The sequence below is a fragment of the Pseudophryne corroboree genome, chromosome 6 (genome assembly GCF_028390025.1).
Source record: "Pseudophryne corroboree isolate aPseCor3 chromosome 6, aPseCor3.hap2, whole genome shotgun sequence".
NCBI classification, from domain to species: Eukaryota; Metazoa; Chordata; class Amphibia; order Anura; family Myobatrachidae; genus Pseudophryne; species Pseudophryne corroboree.
This window is the reverse complement of record NC_086449.1, coordinates 107,405,503-107,430,180: the sequence shown is the minus strand read 5'-3', so window position 1 is coordinate 107,430,180 and position 24,678 is coordinate 107,405,503. Positions and strand designations below refer to the sequence as shown.

The 24,678-nt window shown below is 47.3% G+C and overlaps 1 protein-coding gene across 2 annotated transcripts in view; it reads left to right on the top strand.

The window, feature by feature from the left end:
• The window catches only part of LOC134936547 (G protein-coupled receptor kinase 5-like), a 126,579-nt gene that overhangs the window by 80,112 nt on the left and 21,789 nt on the right, over positions 1 to 24,678 (top strand). For both annotated transcript variants that reach the window (XM_063931621.1, XM_063931620.1), the window contains exons 7-10: positions 8,132 to 8,195; positions 8,449 to 8,589; positions 9,559 to 9,749; positions 11,635 to 11,672. In XM_063931621.1, coding sequence (XP_063787691.1) covers positions 8,132 to 8,195; positions 8,449 to 8,589; positions 9,559 to 9,749; positions 11,635 to 11,672 — 434 coding nt within the window. The remainder of the gene's footprint in view (positions 1 to 8,131; positions 8,196 to 8,448; positions 8,590 to 9,558; positions 9,750 to 11,634; positions 11,673 to 24,678) is intronic.

The window sequence follows — 24,678 nt, the reverse complement described above, 5'->3', positions numbered from 1 at the left end:
GGTTTTGTCTCAGGTGAGAAAATATAGGGCAGATATCATATGCCTTTCCGAAACGCATCTAGTTGGTACTAAAACCTTGGCTCTCAGGAGGCCCTGGGTGGGTCTCTCCTATCACTCCACCTTCTCTGCTAACTCCAGGGGGGTTTCAGTTTTGGTGCGGAAGTCGGTTAATTTCCACTTGGTTCATAGCCAAATTGACCAATATGGCAGATATGTATTTCTTAGGGCCTATGTTAACCGTACACTTTTACACATACTTGCTGTCTACGTCCCTCCCCCCTACAATAATGAGGTACTCAGGCGGGCGATGTCGTTTCTTGCTACTTCTCCCTCGGCTCCGGTCCTTTGCATCGGTGACTTCAATAATGTTTTGGATAAAGTCTTAGATAGATGGACTGAGCTTCCCCCTTCCCTACCCTCTGCCTCCCCGTCCCCCACTCCGTTCGCAAGGTTGATTTCCGAGCTTGGACTCCTGGATATTTGGAGGTTGAGACACCCTAATCAACTCCAATACTCCTGCCACTCGGCCAGCTTTCACTCGTTTTCGAGAATAGACTTGGCCCTCGTCTCCCCTGATCTCACTGCTAGAATACTGGATGCCCAGTACCTTCAGAGAGGAATCTCGGATCACTCACCTGTGCTGGTGGTCCTGGATTCTGTTCCTCCCCGTGGGGCTAAGCTCTGGAAGTTGAATCCCTTCTGGTTGACCTTGTTAACTGACCACGAGGCCTTGCTTAACGAATGGAATGATTTTGGGGTTCATAATGCGTCCTGTTCTGATCCACTGGTTAAGCATGACGCATTTAAAGCTTCACTAAAGGGGCTCCTTCATACGACAAATAGCTAATGTCAAGAAATCTAGTAGAGAAGAGGAGATGCGCCTGGAGCTTGCCTGTTCCCAATCCGAATCTACTTACCTCACTACTAGGACCCTTGATGATCGGGCAAGTTGGGATTTGGCCAGGAAAGCCTGGTCTGACCACTTGCTTGATAAATCAAAGCGCAAATTACTTTTCTCCCAGCACGCCCTGTATTCACAATCGGACACGGGGGGTAGTTACTTGGCATTTCTGGCTAGGGGAGAGAGAACGGGGGGTTCCATTCAGCAGATCTGTGATACTCAGGGCGAAATGGTATATGCCACTCCTGAAATAGCCCAGGTCTTCCAGTCCTTTTATTCCTCGCTATATGCCTCTAGAGTCGCCTATACCCCCACTCAACTACAGCAATATCTTTCAGACATTACCCTGCCACAACTATCTCAACAATCTGTAGATATTTTGGATGCTAATATTACCCCAGAGGAAGTTGAGGCTGCTATTGCCTCCTTCCCTAACAAAAAGGCCCCGGGTAGCGACGGTATACCGGTTGAAGTTTATAAACAATATCGTGCATACTTTGTCCCCTATCTTTTGACTCTCTTTAATACATTGCTGGAGGGCGCTCGTCTACCTCCCTCTATGTCTGAAGCTATTATCGTGGTGATCCTTAAACCGGGTAAAGACCCTACGGCCCCGGAATCCTACCGCCCGATCTCATTGCTACCTACTGATGTCAAAATTTTGGCCAAAATTCTGGCACTTAGACTCAATAGTGTTATCACTTCGATCATACATGATGACCAGACGGGATTTATGCCAGGCAAGTCCACCCTCCAAAATTTGAGGCGACTGTTCTGTCACCTGCAGATGGGGGACCGCCCCGAGTCGGAGGCTGTGGTGGTTTCCTTGGATGCTGCCAAGGCCTTCGACTCTGTGGAGTGGGTGTATTTGTGGGAAGTACTTAGACGGTTTGCTTTTGGCCCCAAATTCATACGCTGGGTACAATTACTCTATTCCTCCCCCGTGGCTCGGATATCTGTCAATGGCTATGTGACCTCCCCGTTTGCCTTGTCCCGTGGTACCAGACAGGGCTGCCCACTCTCCCCTGCCCTTTTTGCCCTGGCTGTAGAGCCATTGGCATGTTTCATCAGAGCGTCCCCTGATGTTAGGGGTATCACCATTGACGGACATGAGGATGTCATTGCATTATATGCCGATGACATGCTCTTGTTCCTCAGAGACCCTGATGCTTCCCTGACCTCCCTTCTGGGTATTGTTGATACATTTGGTCTCTACTCCGGCCTGACTATCAACTGGAATAAGTCTAATGTCTTTCCCATCTCTGGTATTCTTCCTGACCCGTTGCCAGATGTGTCCTCCTTGACCTGGACCCTTCGCTTTCAGTATCTTGGTGTCCGGATCACTCCTAATGTTAAGTCTTTTGTACATCAAAACATTGACCAGGTCACGATGGATCTGAAGCGACGGGTTCATGTATGGAAGAAGCTTCCCCTTACTGTCACGGGTCGCATTAACCTTATTAAGATGGTGATGCAACCGAAGTATCTTTATTTATTGCAGCACTCTCCTACTTATATCCCCAAGAAAATATTCACTAATATTGATAGTGTACTTTCCTCCTTTGTTTGGGGCGACAAAACGCCTAGGGTTGCCCTGAGAGCTCTGGTTAAGGCTAAATCGGATGGAGGCTTGGGCTTTCCCAATCTCCGGGTTTATTATATAGCTGCTCAGCTTGCACACCTGTCTAATTGGATTCTCAACAGGGATAGTCTCACATTTGAGAGATTCTTTGCCGAGTGTGTGGGGTCTCATTTCTCCCCTCTCCAGTTTCTTCTTTCTGCCTCTTCTACTGCTGGTCTTCCTCCTTTGCTACGACAATCGCTACTTGTGTGGCGTCAGGCTCACTCCTATTACTCATGGCAGGGCACAGACTCTGACACGCCACTCTGGTTCAATCCAAGATATAGGGAGTTGTTGCAACTCTCACAGGACAACATATGGATTGGGGCAGGCCTTACCACAGTCTTGCAACTATTTAATAATGGTGTTCTCAAGTCTTTCGCACAACTGAAGGAGGAGCTTGAAATATCCAATAGATCCTTTTATCGCTATCTACAGCTCCGCCACGCGGTGCAGGCACAGTTTGGGGCCTCACCCCCGCCCATTTCTGACTCCCCAATTAAAGATATGGTTAGGAATTTAGGTGCAAGACACCAAGTTTCCATTCTATATAGTAGTCTGAATGCACACATCTGTCCGAATATATTTGATCAACTTAAACTCAAATGGGAACAAGACATTGGCCCAATTGCAGATGACCAATGGCTACAGGTGCTGAGCTCACTTAAATACTCCACTCAGTGTATCAAATATCAGCAGGTTTATTTTTATGTTCTGCATAGGACATACAGAACTCCAGTTTCTTTGTATAAAGCAGGCCTACGGCCTGATAGTACCTGCCCCAGATGTGGTGCCCCTGAATCTACTTTTTGGCACCTATTATGGCTGTGCCCCACTGTGTATGCCTTTTGGGCAGCAGTTTGGGCGGACGTTCTGCTCACTGAACCTACGCTCCCCCCCCTCTCTCCTACTATATGTATGTTTGCGCTAGACTTAGAGGAATCCTACTGCCCTGCACTATACAAATGTTCTTTGCCTGACTACCTTAGCTAAGGTGATTATAGCGCGTAACTGGTTTGCTACCTCTTCCCCCAGTGTGTACAACTGGCGAGCCCTAGTAAATGAGGTGTCAGGACACGAGAGGTTTACACATAGATCTAGAGGGACCCTACCCCATTACTTTAGCAAGTGGGATAGGTGGAATACCTCCCGTCTGGCTACAACTGGAGCAATATTCTCTGACTGATTGAGGCTTCGTATTTGAATTTACAATGTTGCCGTGACGCTTATTCCATGTGACACTGTGACACAGATGGTATTAATTACTGTATTTTTTCTGCAATGTGTGTTTTTTTTTTTTTGTTTTTTTTTTGTTTTTTGTTTTTTCTTTCTCTTCTCTTTCTTTCTCCCTCTGTTTTGATTGTTGTTCTGGTTTTGTTCTGCATTTAATGTTGTTGTTTTTTTTTTTTTTTTTTACCTTGTCCCTGTGCAAAACTCTAATAAAAAATTACACAAGTAAAAAAAAAAAGAAGGCGAGGAGTAAGAACGATACTCGTGGTTCCGGATTGGCCAAGAAGAGCTTGGTACCCGGAACTTCAAGAAATGTTATCAGAGGACCCATGGCCTCTACCGCTCAGACAGGATCTGCTACAGCAGGGGCCCTGTCTGTTCCAAGACTTACCGCGGCTGCGTTTGAAGGCATGGCGGTTGAATTCCGGATCCTAAAGGAAAAGGGCATTCCGGAGGAAGTCATTCCTACGCTGATAAAAGCCAGGAAAGAAGTAACCGCAAACCATTATCACCGCATTTGGCGAAAAGATGTTGCGTGGTGTGAGGCCAGGAAGGCCCCCACAGAGGAATTTCAGCTGGGTCGTTTTCTGCACTTCCTACAGTCGGGAGTGACTATGGGCCTAAAATTGGGTTCCATTAAGGTCCAGATTTCGGCTCTGTCGATTTTCTTCCAGAAAGAACTGGCTTCACTGCCTGAAGTTCAGACTTTTGTAAAGGGAGTGCTTCATATTCAGCCCCCTTTTGTGCCTCCTGTGGCACCTTGGGATCTCAATGTGGTGTTGAGTTTCCTAAAATCACATTGGTTTGAACCACTTAAAACCGTGGATCTCAAATATCTCATGTGGAAAGTGGTCATGTTATTGGCCTTGGCTTCGGCCAGGCGTGTGTCAGAATTGGCGGCTTTGTCGTGTAAAAGCCCTTATCTGATTTTCCATATGGATAGGGCAGAATTGAGGACTCGTCCCCAGTTTCTCCCTAAGGTGGTATCAGCTTTTCACTTGAACCAACCTATTGTAGTACCTGCGGCTACTAAGGACTTGGAGGATTCCAAGTTATTGGACGTAGTCAGGGCCTTGAAAATTTATGTTTCCAGGACGGCTGGAGTCAGGAAAACTGACTCGCTTTTTATCCTGTATGCACCCAACAAAATAGGTGCTCCTGCTTCTAAGCAGACTGTTGCTCGCTGGATTTGTAGCACAATTCAGCTGGCGCATTCTGCGGCTGGTTTGCCGCATCCTAAATCAGTGAAAGCCCATTCCACGAGGAAGGTGGGCTCATCTTGGGCGGCTGCCCGAGGGGTCTCGGCTTTACAACTTTGCCGAGCTGCTACTTGGTCAGGGGCAAACACGTTTGCTAAATTCTACAAATTTGATACCCTGGCTGAAGAGGACCTTGAGTTCTCTCATTCGGTGCTGCAGAGTCATCCGCACTCTCCCGCCCGTTTGGGAGCTCTGGTATAATCCCCATGGTCCTTACGGAGTCCCCAGCATCCACTAGGACGTTAGAGAAAATAAGAATTTACTCACCAATAATTATTTTTCTCGTAGTCCGTAGTGGATGCTGGGCGCCCTTCCCAAGTGCGGATTGTCTGCAATACTTGTATATAGTTATTGCCTAACTAAGGGTTATTGTTGAGCCATCTGTTGAGAGGCTCAGTTGTTATTCATACTGTTAACTGGGTAAAATATCACGAGTTATACGGTGTGATTGGTGTGGCTGGTATGAGTCTTACCCGGGATTCAAAATCCTTCCTTATTGTGTCAGCTCTTCCGGGCACAGTATCCTAACTGAGGTCTGGAGGAGGGGCATAGAGGGAGGAGCCAGTGCACACCAGGTAGTCCTAAAGCTTTCTTTAGTTGTGCCCAGTCTCCTGCGGAGCCGCTATTCCCCATGGTCCTTACGGAGTCCCCAGCATCCACTACGGACTACGAGAAAAAGAATTATCGGTGAGTAAATTCTTATTATTTGGATATGGGATACTCAACCTGTATAACAAAAAGAGCAAAGAAGGCAGCACTAGTCAGAGAACAAATGGATTGTCTGTTATTAACATATATAATTAAAATTATATGTACAATGAATTAAAATGGCTTCATATAGAATACACTGCAAACTTGGAGCTCCTAGTCACCATATAGTAAGTCATACCACATCTCGCCTGTTCCTGATAATTCACAAGTGACCTGTAAATTTTGCAAGTGGACAGTGATGTTTTCTTAGGGCTGACAGCGTAGTCCCAGGACGGTAGGTTCACTTTCACCGCTGGAGGAATAATAGTCCCTCTGATGTAGATGCAAACTGGGGAATCCTCACAAGAGCTACGGTGGCTTGATAACAATCCAGTCCTTTCACTAGAAACAGTCCCACTTGGTTGAATATAGGTCCAGTGATGGTTCAGGCGATGAATGGTCCTTTCAGTAAGTTGAGGTGACAGGAGAGCATACGGCTGACGCGTTTCACAGCCAAAACTGCTGCTCTTTCATTTTAGTATGTTTTATTCTAGCATCAGGCTAGATAGACTGTGTGGCTGACATGGTAAACATACGGAATGTGCTCATGTATACAATAAATAGACCATGAATAATAATATATAATAGAGGGGACCTGGAGGAGATCCCACACATTTCTGGTTTGGGGAAAACTACTATGAGAACTATTATGAGGTTGTCACCTCCATGGCATTATGTGAGAACAGATCTATTATGCAGAGGTAATGGCAGTCCCATTGGGCTGTACATGTAGATGTCGCTGTATGCTGCAGATCAGGTGGTACAGGGGTTTGTCATCGCTGAGCTGTGTCGGTCCTATCCAGTTTCCTGGAATCACGTTACGGAAAAGGGCTGATGCAGCTTTGGAAGAAAAGTGGGCGGAGTTTACAAAAAAGGTGTGTGTGTGTATATATACACACACACACACACTGCCAGTATACAGAACGGTATGCCTCTGCATCCCCAGCGTCGTTGTCATCATGGATTTGCACCTGCCCTTTAGCAGATGCTCAAGATACAATTCCAACAGGCACAGATGTGCATATTTGCTGGTCTACGTTAGCCACATCTGCATGAACACGCAGTCACTGAGTAGTCCTTCCTGTTGGCTCGCCACGTCTCTGGTTGGAATGGTCTGGGGCAGATGTATTAAGCCTGGAGAAGGGATAAAGCAGTGATAAAGAAGTGATAACGCACCAGCCAATCATTACGGCCTTGAAATATGACAGTTAGGAGCTGATTGGCTGGCACGTTATCACCTTCTACTTATCATTATATCACTTCTCCAGGCTTAATACATCTGCCCCAGTGTGTGCAAATGCATTCTTCTCTGCAATCATGTTCTAGGCATGCACAGTACGACTTACCCAAGATACGCTATGTACACTGGCGTTGTCCTCAGCCTGTATCAGCCTCTTACTGTGACATTTTTTTAAACTGCTTAAAATGTAACTCTCCGGTGTAATTTGTGTCATAGTGGCTGTGTTGATGGCATGGCACATACCGATGCTCATCTTTGCTGCAATAAGGCTTGCTGCATGGCATGCCGGGCTGTGACTCTCTGCAGCCTGCAATCGCTCCATTAATAATCATTATCAACTGTATTGGCCAGGTATACAACCTTATACCCGAAATTCAACTCCGGTCTGCTGCTACACCAAGTACTCACATACATACCTTACATTTAAATCTGAATACATAATACAATACATAATTCCAGACAATAAAAACTTCTATTAAAAAACTCTCCTGAATTGGAACAATAATATAGTACTAATCAAGTCCTTCTTTCAGGTATTCATCAGGCGAAACTGCCTGTGGGAAGAAACTTTTGAGCTATCTAGATGTTTTTGCAGGCAGTGCTCTATAGTGCCTGGCTGACGGAAATAATTGAAAGAAGTCCCAACCGGGATGCGACTGGTCCCCTACAATATATCTAAATTGAGAGCCAACTCACCTGGAGTCACCCCTAGATTCTCCGAATGACTCCAGGTAAATTGGCTTTCAATTTAAATATATTTTGTGTGTGCTATTTTCATGTAGCTTAATCATGAACAATTATATGACTCAGAGTAGGTGCTAGCGTTAGGGACCACCAGTATCGGAGAAGCCTTGCCACTGCTTGGTAGCTTAACCATATCTTTGCAAATATATGCAAATAAGATCTCTGAATGTTCTATTACCATGTAGTTTGCAAGCCTTCTTTTGATAAGTTTTCCCCCAGCACACCAAAACATATATGCTTCTTGTTTAGAATAAACCCCTCCCTTTCATGCATCGGAAGAATATTACTAAATCAATACCAAATAATAATAAAAATAAAATATCCTGGAAAATACAGTGTGTATGTAAATGGTGTCAGCTTTATACTACTGTTTTTCTATTTTGCAGGCTAGCAGTAACGAAGGACACTTTCAGACAATACAGGGTGCTAGGGAAAGGAGGATTCGGGGAGGTAAATTATAGCTTGTGGCTTCCTTTCTATGTATGATATTGCTGCTTTAATAACCCTTCTCCATGTTGCTTCTCCCACTGACGTCTATGTCATGCTCCTCTTGAGGCTCCATATTACCCACCTATGCTAGATCTCTCTCTGCACCATGTTGCGCTGCCTACAAGGGTATATCCTGCACATCCCCTTCCTGCACCATGTGTTGTACCTCCTATAACTGTCTCTCTGCCGGATACTAAAGCTGTACTCTCCCCAGGTGTGTGCCTGCCAGGTCCGTTCTACGGGAAAGATGTATGCATGTAAAAAACTAGAGAAGAAGAGGATCAAGAAGAGGAAAGGGGAAGCTATGGCTTTAAATGAGAAGCAGATCCTGGAAAAAGTGAACAGCCGTTTTGTGGTACTGACCCTCTGTATAAATCATTGTACAGTACATGTGTATGATATTAGTGTGTATAATGGACCTCTCAATAGCTTATCATTAAAGAGAACTGTTTCAACACTAGTTTTTCATATAGCCTCCCTTCCATAGTTCTTCATGTATAAGATAAAGCAGCTTCATCAGTGCATGAAGGAAAGAGCATTTAGTAGAGCTTTCTTTGCATGCTGTGCTCGCTACAGAACCTGGTGCTTCTATCCCTGGCAGCTAGGGATGTAGGAAGTTTCCAGCAAGTGCACGTTGTCAGACTGTGAGCACGCGTTTCGTGGAGGCAGGATTGAGGAAGTGGACTAGTTCCACGAAACGCGTTGCAGATGTCAGAATGAGATTTTCACATTTCTTACGTTTTATTTTATCTACGTTGCATTTCTCATCCATTCTTGTTTGTTTTTGGTAATACTGTGAATGCATTTTTTAAATAATCATTGTCCATAATTGTGAGAAGAACTTCTGCGGAATGTTTGACAAAGGATAGACTTCTGAATGTCTTGATATTGTTTTATTCACCAGCAAAAAGATTTATTATCTGTACTGGTTTGGCATTCGAATATATTTGCTTATTTAAGGGACAAATGAGTAAAGATTTGGACCACTGGTTTTACTACAATACCATATATAATGTTTAAAATCTGGCCGTACGTTGAGGTTGCTCTTCCATGTACAGGGTACAGAGGAACCAGAATTTCTTTTTCCTCTTGTTACTTAGTACATTTGCACCCATCCAAGCATCCTTCCCAATCACTGCCATTATATTGATGTTAACAGAAACCGATGGTGCCTTCAGCCTTCGCCCCTTGGTTGGTTTTGGCTGTAAATATCTAAATAATAAATGAAGATTGTTGGTTTACTGGCATCCATCACTGATACCCAGTGAAAATGGCTCATTATAAGCAGATGACAGGACATGACTTTGCCGTGTGCTTATCCCAGGTGAGCCTGGCGTATGCGTACGAAACTAAGGACGCTCTGTGTCTGGTGCTTACCATCATGAACGGAGGAGACCTCAAGTTCCACATCTACAGTATGGGCAACCCTGGCTTTGAGGAGGAGCGTGTGGTCTTCTATGCTGCTGAAATCTGCTGCGGGCTGGATCATCTTCACCAGGAGGGCATAGTGTACAGGTGAGCGGCATGCAAAGGGCCGGAGGGATGTGGGGTTTCAACCAACCTTTTATTTTATTGACCGGGTGCTGATTCTGATTTCCCCAGCTTAGAATTGAAGCAGCCACTTGTAATAGCTCAAACCCATCCGTTTTACTGTATTCGCTTCCATGAAAATTAACTTCATAATATTAAAAGCAGAAAAATTGTTGCTTTTTGCGATAATAGTGGCAGAGAAATGTGACTGCCCCCCCCCCCCCCCCCCCCACACACACACTTTCCCGAGGCTCATGCGCTGGCTGCATTACTGCTACATGTGTGAGTACATAGCTAATGTTAGTATTAGGACAATGGACTTCCACGGGGTGGGAATAACAACATCCATTGCTAAATGTGAGCACTTTGAGCCATTGTTGTTGCAATAGATCCAGTTACTGGGTAATTATATGGAGATTTGGATCTCTAGTAACCTGTACTGATGAAATCTGTTATATTGCATCGGGAGGTGATCATGAGACTGCCTGTCTGGATCCCGGTGGTCACAATGCCGAGGCCGGAATCCCGACAGACAGTGAAATGCAGCCTCCGGAATCCCGACGATACAGGCTTTTCTCCCTCTATGCGTGTCCATGACGCCCATAGAGGGAGAATAACCTGTGGCGAGCTCAGCATGCCTGCAAGCGGCTTTCTATTGCTCGCCCCGCTGCCGGCATACTGGTGGCCCGGGATCCTGCTGTCTGGATCATGACAGTCGGGATCCCGATAGAACGTATTTATTCCATTGCATCAATATCAGGAGTTTCCACTGGGAGTCTAATCATAGTATGCTAAATTTCTATTTAATTATATCAACCATGAACTTAAATGCTTTTTGATTGCTTCAATGAGATGTAGGGACGGGGGAAGTTAGAAGGTTGCGTTTTCCTGCCAGAAACATGTAGTGCTCTGAGGCTGCATGTGACACCCATTGGACTGTGTAATTTGGTCTCCCTAGTGGCTGCACTACTTTATGTCACTACGGGATCTTCTGAGGTCTACACTGATCTTGCAGGGAAATCCTGGTCTCTTATATGCTCATCTGACCCCGGGGACTGAGGGAGTTATGCAATGAGTTACAGATACCGGGTATGCAAAATACATTTGTCCAGCTGTCATTACATTACAGTGATCATCCTTTCCACCAAATGCTCAATGAGAATAGACTGTCAGATAGAGCTACCTTCCCAGTTTCTGTGCTGAGGAATCATTACGTAGAGCTGCTTAGTGTGCGTGGAATAGCTGCTTTGTGCTTTTAATGAGCTGCTACATGCAAACAGGGGAGGCATCTATTCTGTGAGTGGAGTCAATATTTCAGGAGGAAATCTATCAAATCACTAAATGTCCGTAGTGACCACAGAGGATGCATTTCCTTAAATAATGGTTTATCAGTATTGTTATACAGTGCTCCCTCTATACCACCTCACGTTATTATAGCACATACCCTCCTAGCACAAGATATTGGGCCTAATTCAGAGTTGATCGCACCAACAAATTTGTTAGCAGTTGGGCAAAACCATGTGCACTGCAGGGGAGGCAGATTTAACATGTGCAGAGAGAGTTAGATTTGGGTGTGGTGTGTTCAAACTGAAATTTAAATTGCAGTGTAAAAATAAAGCAGCCAGTATTTACCCTGCACAGAAATAATATAACCCACCCAAATCTAACTCTGCAAATGTTATATCTGCCACACTGGCAGTGCACATGGTTTTGCCCAATTGCTAACAAATTTGCTGCTGCGATCAACTCTGAATTACCGCCATTGTTCCCTAAGCATCGGTCTATGTAGTGCCTAATACCATAAAATGCTATGTTTGTCCTGTGTTGGCAATCTGTACTTATTTAACGTGTTATGTATTTGTATTTTTAGGGATTTGAAACCAGAAAATATTCTCCTAGACGATGATGGTAAGTGCTGTGCAGTGGTGGGGGGTACGGGGGTGTAAATACATATGGGGTGGGCCAGTGGCGTAACTAGAAGTTTTCTCTGACGTCCTAGTGGATGCTGGGACTCCGTCAGGACCATGGGGAATAGCGGCTCCGCAGGAGACAGGGCACAAAATTTAAAAGTTTGACCACTAGGTGGTGTGTACTGGCTCCTCCCCCTATGACCCTCCACCAAGCCTCAGTTAGGTTTTTGTGCCCGTCCGAGCAGGGTGCAATCTAGGTGGCTCTCCTAAAGAGCTGCTTAGAAAAAGTTTGTTAGGTTTTTTATTTTCAGTGAGTCCTGCTGGCAACAGGCTCACTGCAACGAGGGACTTAGGGGAGAAGAAGTGAACTCACCTGCGTGCAGGATGGATTTGCTTCTTAGGCTACTGGACACTAGCTCCAGAGGGACGATCACAGGTACAGCCTGGATGGGTCACCGGAGCCGCGCCGCCGACCCCCTTGCAGATGCCGAATAGAGAAGAGGTCCAGAAACCGGCGGCAGAAGACGTCTCAGTCTTCATGAGGTAGCGCACAGCACTGCAGCTGTGCGCCATTGCTCTCCGCACACTTCACACCAGCGGTCACTGAGGGTGCAGGGCGCTGGGGGGGGCGCCCTGGGCAGCAATGTAATATACCTATTCTGGCTAAAATATATCACATATAGCCCCTGGGGCTATATGGATGTATTTAACCCCTGCCAGGTTCCAAAAAAACCGGGAGAAGAAGCCCGCCGAAAAGGGGGCGGGGCCTATTCTCCTCAGCACACAGCGCCATTTTCCTGCCCAGCTCCGCTGCGAGGAAGGCTCCCAGGACTCTCCCCTGCACTGCACTACAGAAACAGGGTAAAAACAGAGAGGGGGGGCACTTATTGGCGATATTTATAATATTTGAGCTGCTATAAAGGGAACACACTTATTAAGGTTGTCCCTATATATATTTATAGCGCTTGGGTGTGTGCTGGCAAACTCTCCCTCTGTCTCCCCAAAGGGCTAGTGGGGTCCTGTCTTCTATCAGAGCATTCCCTGTGTGTCTGCTGTGTGTCGGTACGTGTGTGTCGACATGTATGAGGACGATGTTGGCGTGGAGGCGGAGCAATTGCCTGTAATGGTGATGTCACCCCCTAGGGAGTCGACACCAGAATGGATGGCTTTGTTTATGGAATTACGGGATAGTGTCAGCACGCTACAAAAGTCGGTTGACGACATGAGACAGCCGGCAAACCAGTTAGTACCTGTCCAGGCGTCTCAGACACCGTCAGGGGCTGTAAAACGCCCTTTACCTCAGTCGGTCGACACAGACCCAGACACTGACACTGAATCCAGTGTCGACGGTGAAGAAACAAACGTATTTTCCAGTAGGGCCACACGTTATATGATCACGGCAATGAAGGAGGCTTTGCATATCTCTGATACTGCAAGTACCACAAAAAGGGGTATTATGTGGGGTGTGAAAAAACTACCGATAGTTTTTCCTGAATCAGAGGAACTGAATGAAGTGTGTGATGAAGCGTGGGTTACCCCAGATAGAAAACTGCTAATTTCAAAGAAGTTATTGGCATTATACCCTTTCCCGCCAGAGGTTAGGGCGCGCTGGGAAACACCTCCTAGGGTGGATAAGGCGCTCACACGCTTATCAAAGCAAGTGGCGTTACCGTCTCCTGATACGGCCGCCCTCAAGGATCCAGCTGATAGGAGGCTGGAGAATACATTAAAAAGTATATACACACATACGGGTGTTATACTGAGACCAGCAATCGCCTCAGCCTGGATGTGCAGTGCTGGCGTGGCTTGGTCGGAGTCACTGTCTGAAAATATTGATACCCTGGATAGGGACAGTATTTTACTGACTATAGAGCAGTTAAAGGATGCATTTCTTTATATGCGAGATGCACAGAGAGATATTTGCACTCTGGCATCAAGAGTAAGTGCGATGTCCATATCTGCCAGAAGAAGTTTATGGACGCGCCAGTGGTCAGGTGATGCGGATTCCAAACGACATATGGAAGTATTGCCGTATAAGGGGGAGGAATTATTTGGGGTCGGTCTATCGGATCTGGTGGCCACGGCAACGGCCGGAAAATCCACCTTTTTACCCCAGGTCACCTCCCAGCAGAAAAAGCCGCAGGCTTTTCAGCCGCAGTCCTTTCGTTCCTATAAGAACAAACGAGCAAAAGGACATTCATATTTGCCCCGAGGCAAAGGAAAGGGTAAGAGACTGCAACAAGCAGCTCCTTCCCAAGAGCAGAAGCCCTCCCCGGCTTCTACAAAGGCGTCAGCATGACGCTGGGACCTTACAAGCAGACTCAGGGGCGGTGGGGGGTCGCCTCAAACATTTCAGCGCACAGTGGGCTCACTCGCAGGTGGACCCCTGGATCCTGCAGGTAGTATCTCAGGGTTACAGGTTGGAATTCGAGAAGTCCCCTCCTCGCCGTTTCCTAAAGTCTGCTTTGCCAACGTCTCCCTCCGACAGGGCGACGGTATTGGAGGCCATTCACAAGCTGTATTCTCAGCAGGTGATAGTCAAGGTACCCCTCCTACAACAGGGACAGGGGTATTACTCCACGCTATTTGTGGTACCGAAGCCGGACGGCTCGGTAAGACCGATTCTAAATCTAAAATCTCTGAACCTGTACATACAAAAATTCAAGTTCAAGATGGAGTCACTCAGAGCAGTGATAGCGAATCTGGAAGAAGGGGATTTTATGGTGTCCTTGGACATCAAGGATGATTACCTTCATGTTCCAATTTGTCCTTCACACCAAGGGTACCTCAGGTTCGTGGTCCAAAACTGTCATTATCAGTTTCAGACGCTGCCGTTTGGATTGTCCACGGCACCCCGGGTCTTTACCAAGGTAATGGCCGAAATGATGATCCTTCTTCGAAGAGAAGGCGTCTTAATTATCCCTTACTTGGACGATCTCCTGATAAGGGCAAGATCCAGAGAACAGCTGGAGGTCGGAGTAGCACTAACCCAAGTAGTGCTCCAACAACACGGGTGGATTCTGAATTTTCCAAAATCCCAACTGATCCCGACGACACGTCTGTTGTTCCTAGGGATGATTCTGGACACTGTTCAGAAAAAGGTATTTCTTCCGGAGGAGAAAGCCAGGGAGTTATCCGATCTAGTCAGGAACCTCCTAAAACCAGGAAAAGTATCTGTGCATCAATGCACAAGAGTCCTGGGAAAAATGGTAGCTTCTTACGAAGCGATTCCATTCGGCAGATTCCATGCACGAACTTTTCAGTGGGATCTGCTGGACAAATGGTCCGGATCGCATCTACAGATGCATCAGCGGATAAAATTGTCCACAAGGACAAGAGTGTCTCTGCTATGGTGGTTGCAGAGTGCTCATCTGTTAGAGGGCCGCAGATTCGGCATACAGAACTGGGTCCTAGTGACCACGGATGCCAGCCTGAGAGGCTGGGGAGCGGTCACACAGGGAAGAAACTTCCAGGGCGTGTGGTCAAGCCTGGAGACGTCTCTTCACATAAATATACTGGAGCTAAGAGCAATCTACAATGCTCTAAGCCTGGCAAAACCTCTGCTTCAGGGTCAGCCGGTGTTGATTCAGTCGGACAACATCACGGCAGTCGCCCACGTAAACAGACAGGGCGGCACAAGAAGCAGGAGGGCAATGGCAGAAGCTGCAAGGATTCTCCGCTGGGCAGAAAATCATGTGTTAGCACTGTCAGCTGTGTTCATCCCGGGAGTGGACAACTGGGAAGCAGACTTCCTCAGCAGACACGATCTGCACCCGGGAGAGTGGGGACTTCATCCAGAAGTCTTCCACATGATTGTGGTCCATTGGGAAAGACCAATGGTGGACATGATGGCGTCCCGCCTCAACAAAAAACTGGACAGGTATTGCGCCAGGTCAAGAGACCCTCAGGCAATAGCTGTAGACGCTCTGGTAACACCATGGGTGTACCAGTCAGTGTATGTGTTTCCTCTTCTGCCTCTCATACCAAAAGTACTGAGAATTATACGGCAAAGGGGAGTAAGAACGATACTCGTGGCTCCGGATTGGCCAAGAAGAACTTGGTACCCGGAACTTCAGGAGATGCTCACGGAAGATCCGTGGCCTCTACCTCTAAGACGGGACCTGCTTCAGCAGGGACCGTGTCTATTCCAAGACTTACCGCGGCTGCGTTTGACGGCATGGCGGTTGAACGCCGAATCCTAAGGGAAAAAGGCATTCCGGAAGAGGTCATCCCTACCCTGGTAAAAGCCAGGAAGGAGGTGACTGCACAACATTATCACCGCATTTGGAGAAAATATGTTGCGTGGTGTGAGGCCAGGGAGGCCCCGACGGAGGAATTTCAACTGGGTCGATTCCTACATTTCCTGCAAACAGGATTGTCTATGGGCCTCAAATTAGGGTCCATTAAGGTTCAAATTTCGGCCCTGTCGATTTTCTTCCAGAAAGAATTGGCTTCAGTTCCTGAAGTCCAGACTTTTGTAAAAGGAGTACTACATATACAGCCCCCGGTTGTGCCCCCAGTGGCACCGTGGGATCTTAATGTAGTTTTGGATATTTCAAGGACGGCTGGAGTCAGAAAATCTGACTCGCTGTTTATACTGTATGCACCCAACAAGCTGGGTGCTCCTGCTTCTAAGCAGACGATTGCTCGTTGGATTTGTAGCACAATTCAACTTGCACATTCTGTGGCAGATCTAAAAAAGGGGAGGTAGAGGACTGCTGCGCCTCAGAGAGCTGCAGTAGGGATACCAACAGATGATCACTCAATCACCCTGGAACACAATGCACAAGAAAATAAGGGATCCCTTCTGCGCTCATCCAACAACAATAAACAGTAATGCAATAAATGATAGGTTCCCAATGGATAAGTCTATGACTAAATTATAGTCTCTTTTAGTTCTTATACAAAGCGGAAGTGCTGGATGTAGGGAGACTCAATGCATACCGTACTCACAAGGAGTCGTGGTATGTCCCGCATGTAGAGGTGTCTTAAGTCGCTTGGTTCTTCTTTACCTTCTCCGAGGTGGAAAGTTCTTATCCTCGTAGTTGGATGACCTTAAATGCAGAGATCTGACCCATCTGGCTCCGCTACCGGTTCGCCCTCCCTGCCGTCCCCGGCTGCTGCTGCTGCGGGCGGTGGCACTGACTGGACGGGTCGCTGTATCTCCGAACTTGTTTTCGGAGATACAGCGACCCGTCCAGTCAGTGCCACCGCCCGCAGCAGCAGCAGCCGGGGACGGCAGGGAGGGCGAACCGGTAGCGGAGCCAGATGGGTCAGATCTCTGCATTTAAGGTCATCCAACTACGAGGATAAGAACTTTCCACCTCGGAGAAGGTAAAGAATAACCAAGCGACTTAAGACACCTCTACATGCGGGACATACCACGACTCCTTGTGAGTACGGTATGCATTGAGTCTCCCTACATCCAGCACTTCCGCTTTGTATAAGAACTAAAAGAGACTATAATTTAGTCATAGACTTATCCATTGGGAACCTATCATTTATTGCATTACTGTTTATTGTTGTTGGATGAGCGCAGAAGGGATCCCTTATTTTCTTGTACATTCTGTGGCAGGCCTGCCACAGCCTAAATCTGTCAAGGCCCATTCCACAAGGAAGGTGGGCTCATCTTGGGCGGCTGCCCGAGGGGTCTCGGCATTACAACTCTGCCGAGCAGCTACGTGGTCAGGGGAGAACACGTTTGTAAAATTCTACAAATTTGATACCCTGGCTAAGGAGGACCTGGAGTTCTCTCATTCGGTGCTGCAGAGTCATCCGCACTCTCCCGCCCGTTTGGGAGCTTTGGTATAATCCCCATGGTCCTGACGGAGTCCCAGCATCCACTAGGACGTCAGAGAAAATAAGATTTTACTTACCGATAAATCTATTTCTCGTAGTCCGTAGTGGATGCTGGGCGCCCATCCCAAGTGCGGATTGTCTGCAATACTTGTACATAGTTATTGTTACAAAAAAATCGGGTTGTTATTGTTGTGAGCCGTCTGTTCAGAGGCTCCTACGTTTGTCATACTGTTAACTGGGTTCAGATCACAAGTTGTACGGTGTGGCTGGTATGAGTCTTACCCGGGATTCAAAATCCTTCCTTATTGTGTACGCTCGTCCGGGCACAGTATCCTAACTGAGGCTTGGAGGAGGGTCATAGGGGGAGGAGCCAGTACACACCACCTAGTGGTCAAACTTTTAAATTTTGTGCCCTGTCTCCTGCGGAGCCGCTATTCCCCATGGTCCTGACGGAGTCCCAGCATCCACTACGGACTACGAGAAATAGATTTATCGGTAAGTAAAATCTTATTTTTCTCCCCCAAGCCAAAAAATTCTTCGCCCCCCCTCCATCCCCCATAATTGGCACTATTAAAGGGACAAACATGCGCGCACCGAAAAAAGGGTGTGTGGCTTCGTTGGAATGGGCGTGGCTTTGCATAAAGGGGCATGGCATTGCAGGAAAAGACTTCCTTATACCCCAGTTTTGCAACCTGCACGCCCAGACGTTAGCCACCACAGGAAAGAAAAATAATCCTGATTCATGCCCCTTACATTATTTGTCATTTCTCTATCGTCCTAAGTGGATGCTGGGGTTCCTGAAAGGACCATGGGGAATAGCGGCTCCGCAGGAGACAGGGCACAAAAAAGTAAAGCTTTACTAGGTCAGGTGGTGTGCACTGGCTCCTCCCCCTATGACCCTCCTCCAGACTCCAGTTAGATTTTGTGCCCGAACGAGAAGGGTGCAATCTAGGTGGCTCTCCTAAAGAGCTGCTTAGAGAAAGTTTAGTTTAGGTTTTTTTTCTTTACAGTGAGTCCTGCTGGCAACAGGATCACTGCAACGTGGGACTTAGGGGGAAAGTAGTAAACTCACCTGCATGCAGAGTGGATTTGCTGCTTGGCTACTGGACACCATTAGCTCCAGAGGGATCGAACACAGGCCCAGCCGTGGAGTCCGGTCCCGGAGCCGCGCCGCCGACCCCCTTGCAGATGCTGAAGCGTGAAGAGGTCCGGAAACCGGCGGCTGAAGACTCCTCAGTCTTCATAAGGTAGCGCACAGCACTGCAGCTGTGCGCCATTTTCCTCTCAGCACACTTCACTGGGCAGTCACTGAGGGTGCAGAGCGCTGGGGGGGGGCGCTCTGAGAGGCAAATATAAACCTTATACAAGGCTAAAAATACCTCACATATAGCCCATAGGGGCTATATGGAGATATTTAACCCCTGCCTGACTGGAAAAATAGCGGGAGAAGAACCCGCCGAAAAAGGGGCGGGGCCTATCTCCTCAGCACACGGCGCCATTTTCTGTCACAGCTCCGCTGGTCAGAACGGCTCCCAGGTCTCTCCCCTGCACTGCACTACAGAAACAGGGTAAAACAGAGAGGGGGGGCACATTAATGGCTATATATATATATATTAAAGCAGCTATAAGGGAGCACTTAATATAAGGATATCCCTTGTATATATAGCGCTTTGTGGTGTGTGCTGGCAGACTCTCCCTCTGTCTCCCCAAAAGGGCTAGTGGGTCCTGTCTTCATTAGAGCATTCCCTGTGAGTTTGCGGTGTGTGTCGGTACGTGGTGTCGACATGTATGAGGACGATATTGGTGTGGAGGCGGAGCAATTGCCAAATATGCAGATGTCACCCCCCAGGGGGTCGACACCAGAATGGATGCCTTTATTTGTGGAATTACGTGATGGTTTATCTTCCCTTAAACAGTCAGTTGAGGACATGAGGCGGCCGGACAATCAATTAATGCCTGTCCAGGCGCCTCAAACACCGTCAGGGGCTGTAAAACGCCCTTTGCCTCAGTCGGTCGACACAGACCCAGACACGGGCACTGATTCCAGTGACGACGGTAGAAATTCAAACGTATTTTCCAGTAGGGCCACACGTTATATGATTTTGGCAATGAAGGAGACGTTACATTTAGCTGATACTACAGATACCGTAAAACAGGGTATTATGTATGGTGTGAAAAAACTACAAACAGTTTTTCCTGAATCAGAAGAATTAAATGACGTGTGTGATGAAGCGTGGGTTGCTCCTGATAAAAAGTTGATAATTTCAAAAAAGTTATTGGCATTATACCCTTTCCCGCCAGAGGTTAGGGCGCGCTGGGAAACACCCCCTAAGGTGGACAAGGCGCTCACACGCTTATCCAAACAAGTGGCGTTACCCTCTCCTGAGACGGCCGCACTTAAGGATCCATCAGATAGAAAGATGGAAGTTATTCAAAAGAATATATACACACATGCAGGTGTTATACTACGACCAGCTATAGCAACTGCCTGGATGTGCAGTGCTGGAGTAGTTTGGTCAGAATCCCTGATTGAAAATATTGATACCCTAGATAGGGACAATGTTTTACTGTCGTTAGAACAAATAAAGGATGCATTTATCTATATGCGTGATGCACAGAGGGATATTTGCACACTGGCATCTCGGGTGAGTGCTATGTCCATTTCAGCCAGAAGAGCCTTATGGACACGACAGTGGACAGGCGATGCGGATTCAAAACGTCACATGGAGGTTTTGCCGTATAAAGGGGAGGAGTTATTTGGAGTTGGTCTATCAGACTTGGTGGCCACGGCTACTGCCGGGAAATCCACTTTTTTACCTCAAGTCACTCCCCAACAGAGAAAGGCACCGACCTTTCAACCGCAGCCTTTTCGCTCCTACAAAAATAAGAGAGCAAAGGGCTTGTCGTACCTGCCACGAGGCAGAGGAAGAGGGAAGAGACACCAACAGGCAGCTCCTTCCCAGGAACAGAAGCCCTCCCCGGCTCCTGCAAAAACCTCAGCATGACGCTGGGGCCTCTCAAGCGGACTCGGGGACAGTGGGGGGCCGTCTCAAAAATTACAGCGCGCAGTGGGCTCACTCGCAGGTAGACCCCTGGATCCTGCAGATAATATCTCAGGGGTACAGGTTGGAATTAGAGACGGATCCTCCTCATCGTTTCCTGAAGTCTGCCTTACCAACCGTCTCTTCCGAAAGGGAGAGGGTGTTGGAAGCCATTCACAAGCTGTACGCTCAGCAGGTGATAGTCAAAGTACCCCTATTACAACAAGGAAAGGGGTATTATTCCACTCTATTTGTGGTACCGAAGCCGGATGGCTCGGTAAGGCCTATTCTAAATCTGAAGTCCTTGAACCTCTACATAAAAAAGTTCAAGTTCAAGATGGAGTCACTCAGAGCAGTGATAGCGAACCTGGAAGAAGGGGACTTTATGGTATCCTTGGACATCAAGGATGCGTATCTACACGTTCCGATTTACCCCGCACACCAGGGGTACCTCAGGTTCATTGTTCAAAACTGTCACTATCAGTTTCAGACGCTGCCGTTCGGATTGTCCACGGCGCCTCGGGTCTTTACCAAGGTAATGGCCGAGATGATGATTCTTCTTCGAAGAAAAGGCGTATTAGTTATCCCATACTTGGACGATCTCCTAATAAGGGCAAGGTCCAGAGAACAGCTGGAGACAGCTTTAGCACTATCTCAAGAGGTGCTAAGACAACACGGGTGGATTCTGAATATTCCAAAATCCCATTTAATCCCGACAACTCGTCTGCTGTTCCTAGGAATGATTCTGGACACGGTTCAGAAAAAGGTTTTCCTTCCAGAGGAAAAAGCCAAGGAGTTATCCGATCTGGTCAGGAACCTCCTAAAACCAGGAAAAGTGTCAGTACATCAATGCACAAGAGTCCTGGGAAAAATGGTGGCTTCTTACGAAGCAATTCCATTCGGCAGATTCCATGCAAGAATATTCCAAAGGGATCTGTTGGACAAATGGTCAGGGTCGCATCTGCAGATGCACCTGCGAATAACCCTGTCACCAAAGACAAGGGTGTCACTTCTGTGGTGGTTGCAGAAGGCTCACCTATTAGAAGGCCGCAGATTCGGCATTCAGGATTGGATCCTGGTGACCACGGACGCCAGCCTGAGAGGCTGGGGAGCAGTCACACAAGGAAGAAACTTCCAGGGAGTATGGACGAGTCTGGAAAAGTCTCTTCACATAAACATTCTGGAACTAAGAGCAATCTACAATGCTCTAAGCCAGGCGGAACTTCTCCTGCAAGGAAAGCCGGTGTTGATTCAGTCGGACAACATCACGGCGGTCGCCCATGTAAACAGGCAGGGCGGCACAAGAAGCAGGAGTGCAATGGCAGAAGCTGCCAAGATTCTTCGCTGGGCGGAGAATCACGTGATAGCACTGTCAGCAGTGTTCATCCCGGGCGTGGACAACTGGGAAGCAGACTTCCTCAGCAGACACGATCTTCATCCGGGAGAGTGGGGTCTACATCCAGAAGTCTTCAACATGTTAATAGACCGTTGGGAAAGACCAATTGTAGACATGATGGCGTCTCGCCTCAACAAGAAACTGGACAAATATTGCGCCAGGTCAAGAGATCCACAGGCAATAGCTGTGGACGCACTGGTAACTCCTTGGGTGTACCAGTCAGTGTATGTGTTTCCTCCTCTGCCGCTCATACCAAAGGTATTGAAGATCATACGGCAAAGAAGAGTAAGAACAATACTAGTGGTTCCGGATTGGCCGAGAAGGACTTGGTATCCGGAACTTCAAGAGATGCTCACGGACGAACCGTGGCCTCTACCTCTGAGAAGGGACCTGCTACAGCAGGGTCCCTGTCTTTTTCAAGACTTACCGCGGCTGCGTTTGACGGCATGGCGGTTGAACGCCAGATCCTAAAAGGGAAAGGCATTCCAGAAGAAGTCATTCCTACCTTGATTAAGGCACGGAAGGAAGTCACCGTGAAACATTATCACCGCATTTGGCGAAAATATGTAGCGTGGTGCGAGGATCGGAGGGTTCCGACGGAGGAATTCCAACTGGGTCGTTTCCTACATTTCCTGCAATCAGGATTATCTATGGGTCTCAAATTGGGATCCATTAAGGTTCAAATTTCGGCCCTGTCAATATTCTTCCAAAAAGAATTGGCCTCTGTCCCTGAGGTCCAGACTTTTGTCAAGGGAGTACTGCATATACAGCCTCCTGTGGTGCCTCCGGTGGCACCGTGGGATCTAAATGTAGTTTTAGATTTCCTCAAATCCCATTGGTTTGAACCATTGAAAAAGGTGGATTTGAAATATCTCACATTGAAAGTGACTATGTTACTAGCCCTGGCCTCTGCCAGGAGAGTATCTGAATTGGCGGCTTTATCTTATAAAAGTCCTTATCTAATCTTCCATTCGGATAGGGCAGAACTGCGGACTCGTCCGCATTTTCTCCCTAAAGTGGTATCAGCATTTCATCTGAACCAACCTATTGTGGTGCCTGCGGCCACTAGCGACTTGGAGGACTCCAAGTTGTTGGACGTTGTCAGAGCCTTAAAAATATACATTGCAAGGACGGCTGGAGTCAGAAAATCTGACTCGCTGTTTATATTGTATGCACCCAACAAGTTGGGCGCACCTGCTTCTAAGCAGTCGATTGCTCGTTGGATTTGTAACACAATTCAACTTGCACATTCTGTGGCAGGCCTGCCACAGCCTAAAACTGTAAAAGCCCACTCCACAAGGAAGGTGGGCTCATCTTGGGCGGCTGCCCGAGGGGTCTCGGCATTACAACTCTGCCGAGCAGCTACGTGGTCGGGGGAGAACACGTTTGTAAAATTTTACAAATTTGATACCCTGGCAAAGGAGGACCTGGAGTTCTCTCATTCGGTGCTGCAGAGTCATCCGCACTCTCCCGCCCGTTTGGGAGCTTTGGTATAATCCCCATGGTCCTTTCAGGAACCCCAGCATCCACTTAGGACGATAGAGAAAATAAGAATTTACTTACCGATAATTCTATTTCTCGGAGTCCGTAGTGGATGCTGGGCGCCCATCCCAAGTGCGGATTATCTGCAATACTTGTACATAGTTATTGTTAACTAATTCGGGTTATTGTTAAGGAGCCATCTTTAAGAGGCCCTTTCTGTTGTCATACTGTTAACTGGGTTTAGATCACAAGTTGTACGGTGTGATTGGTGTGGCTGGTATGAGTCTTACCCGGGATTCAAAATGCCTCCCTTATTGTGTATGCTCGTCCGGGCACAGTACCTAACTGGAGTCTGGAGGAGGGTCATAGGGGGAGGAGCCAGTGCACACCACCTGACCTAGTAAAGCTTTACTTTTTTGTGCCCTGTCTCCTGCGGAGCCGCTATTCCCCATGGTCCTTTCAGGAACCCCAGCATCCACTACGGACTCCGAGAAATAGAATTATCGGTAAGTAAATTCTTATTTTTTCCTCCTTATAGTAATGCCCAGTATACATTATGCCACATACTGCAATGGCCCTTAGACATTATTCCACACACAATAATGCACATGACACAATATGCACACACCATAATGCCCCAGACACATTATGCCACACACCGTAATGCCTGTGACACATTATGCCACACACCGTAATGCCTGTGACACATGACGACAGGAATCGCAATGCCCGTTGTACATTATGCTACACACTGCAATGCCCCTGATACATTATAGCACATACAATGTCTGTGACACATTATGCCACACACCGTAATGCCTGTGACACATTATGCCACACATCGTAATGCCTGTGACACATGACGACAGGAATCGCAATGCCCGTTATACATTATGCTACACACTGCAATGCCCCTCATACATTATAGAACATACAATGCCTGTGACACATTATGACACACACTGCAATGACCCTAAGACATTATACCACATACCACAATGCCCGTGATATAGTATACAACACACCGTAATGCCTGACACATACCGCAATGCCCGTTATACATTATGCCACACTGCAATGACTCTGAGACATTATACCACATACCACAATGCCCGTGATATAGTATACAACACACCGTAATGCCTGACACATTATGACACACACCGCAATGTCCGTGATACATTATGCCACACACTGCAATGACCCTGAGACATTATACCACATATCACAATGCCCGTGATATAGTATACCATACACCGTAATGCCTGTGACACACACCGCAATGC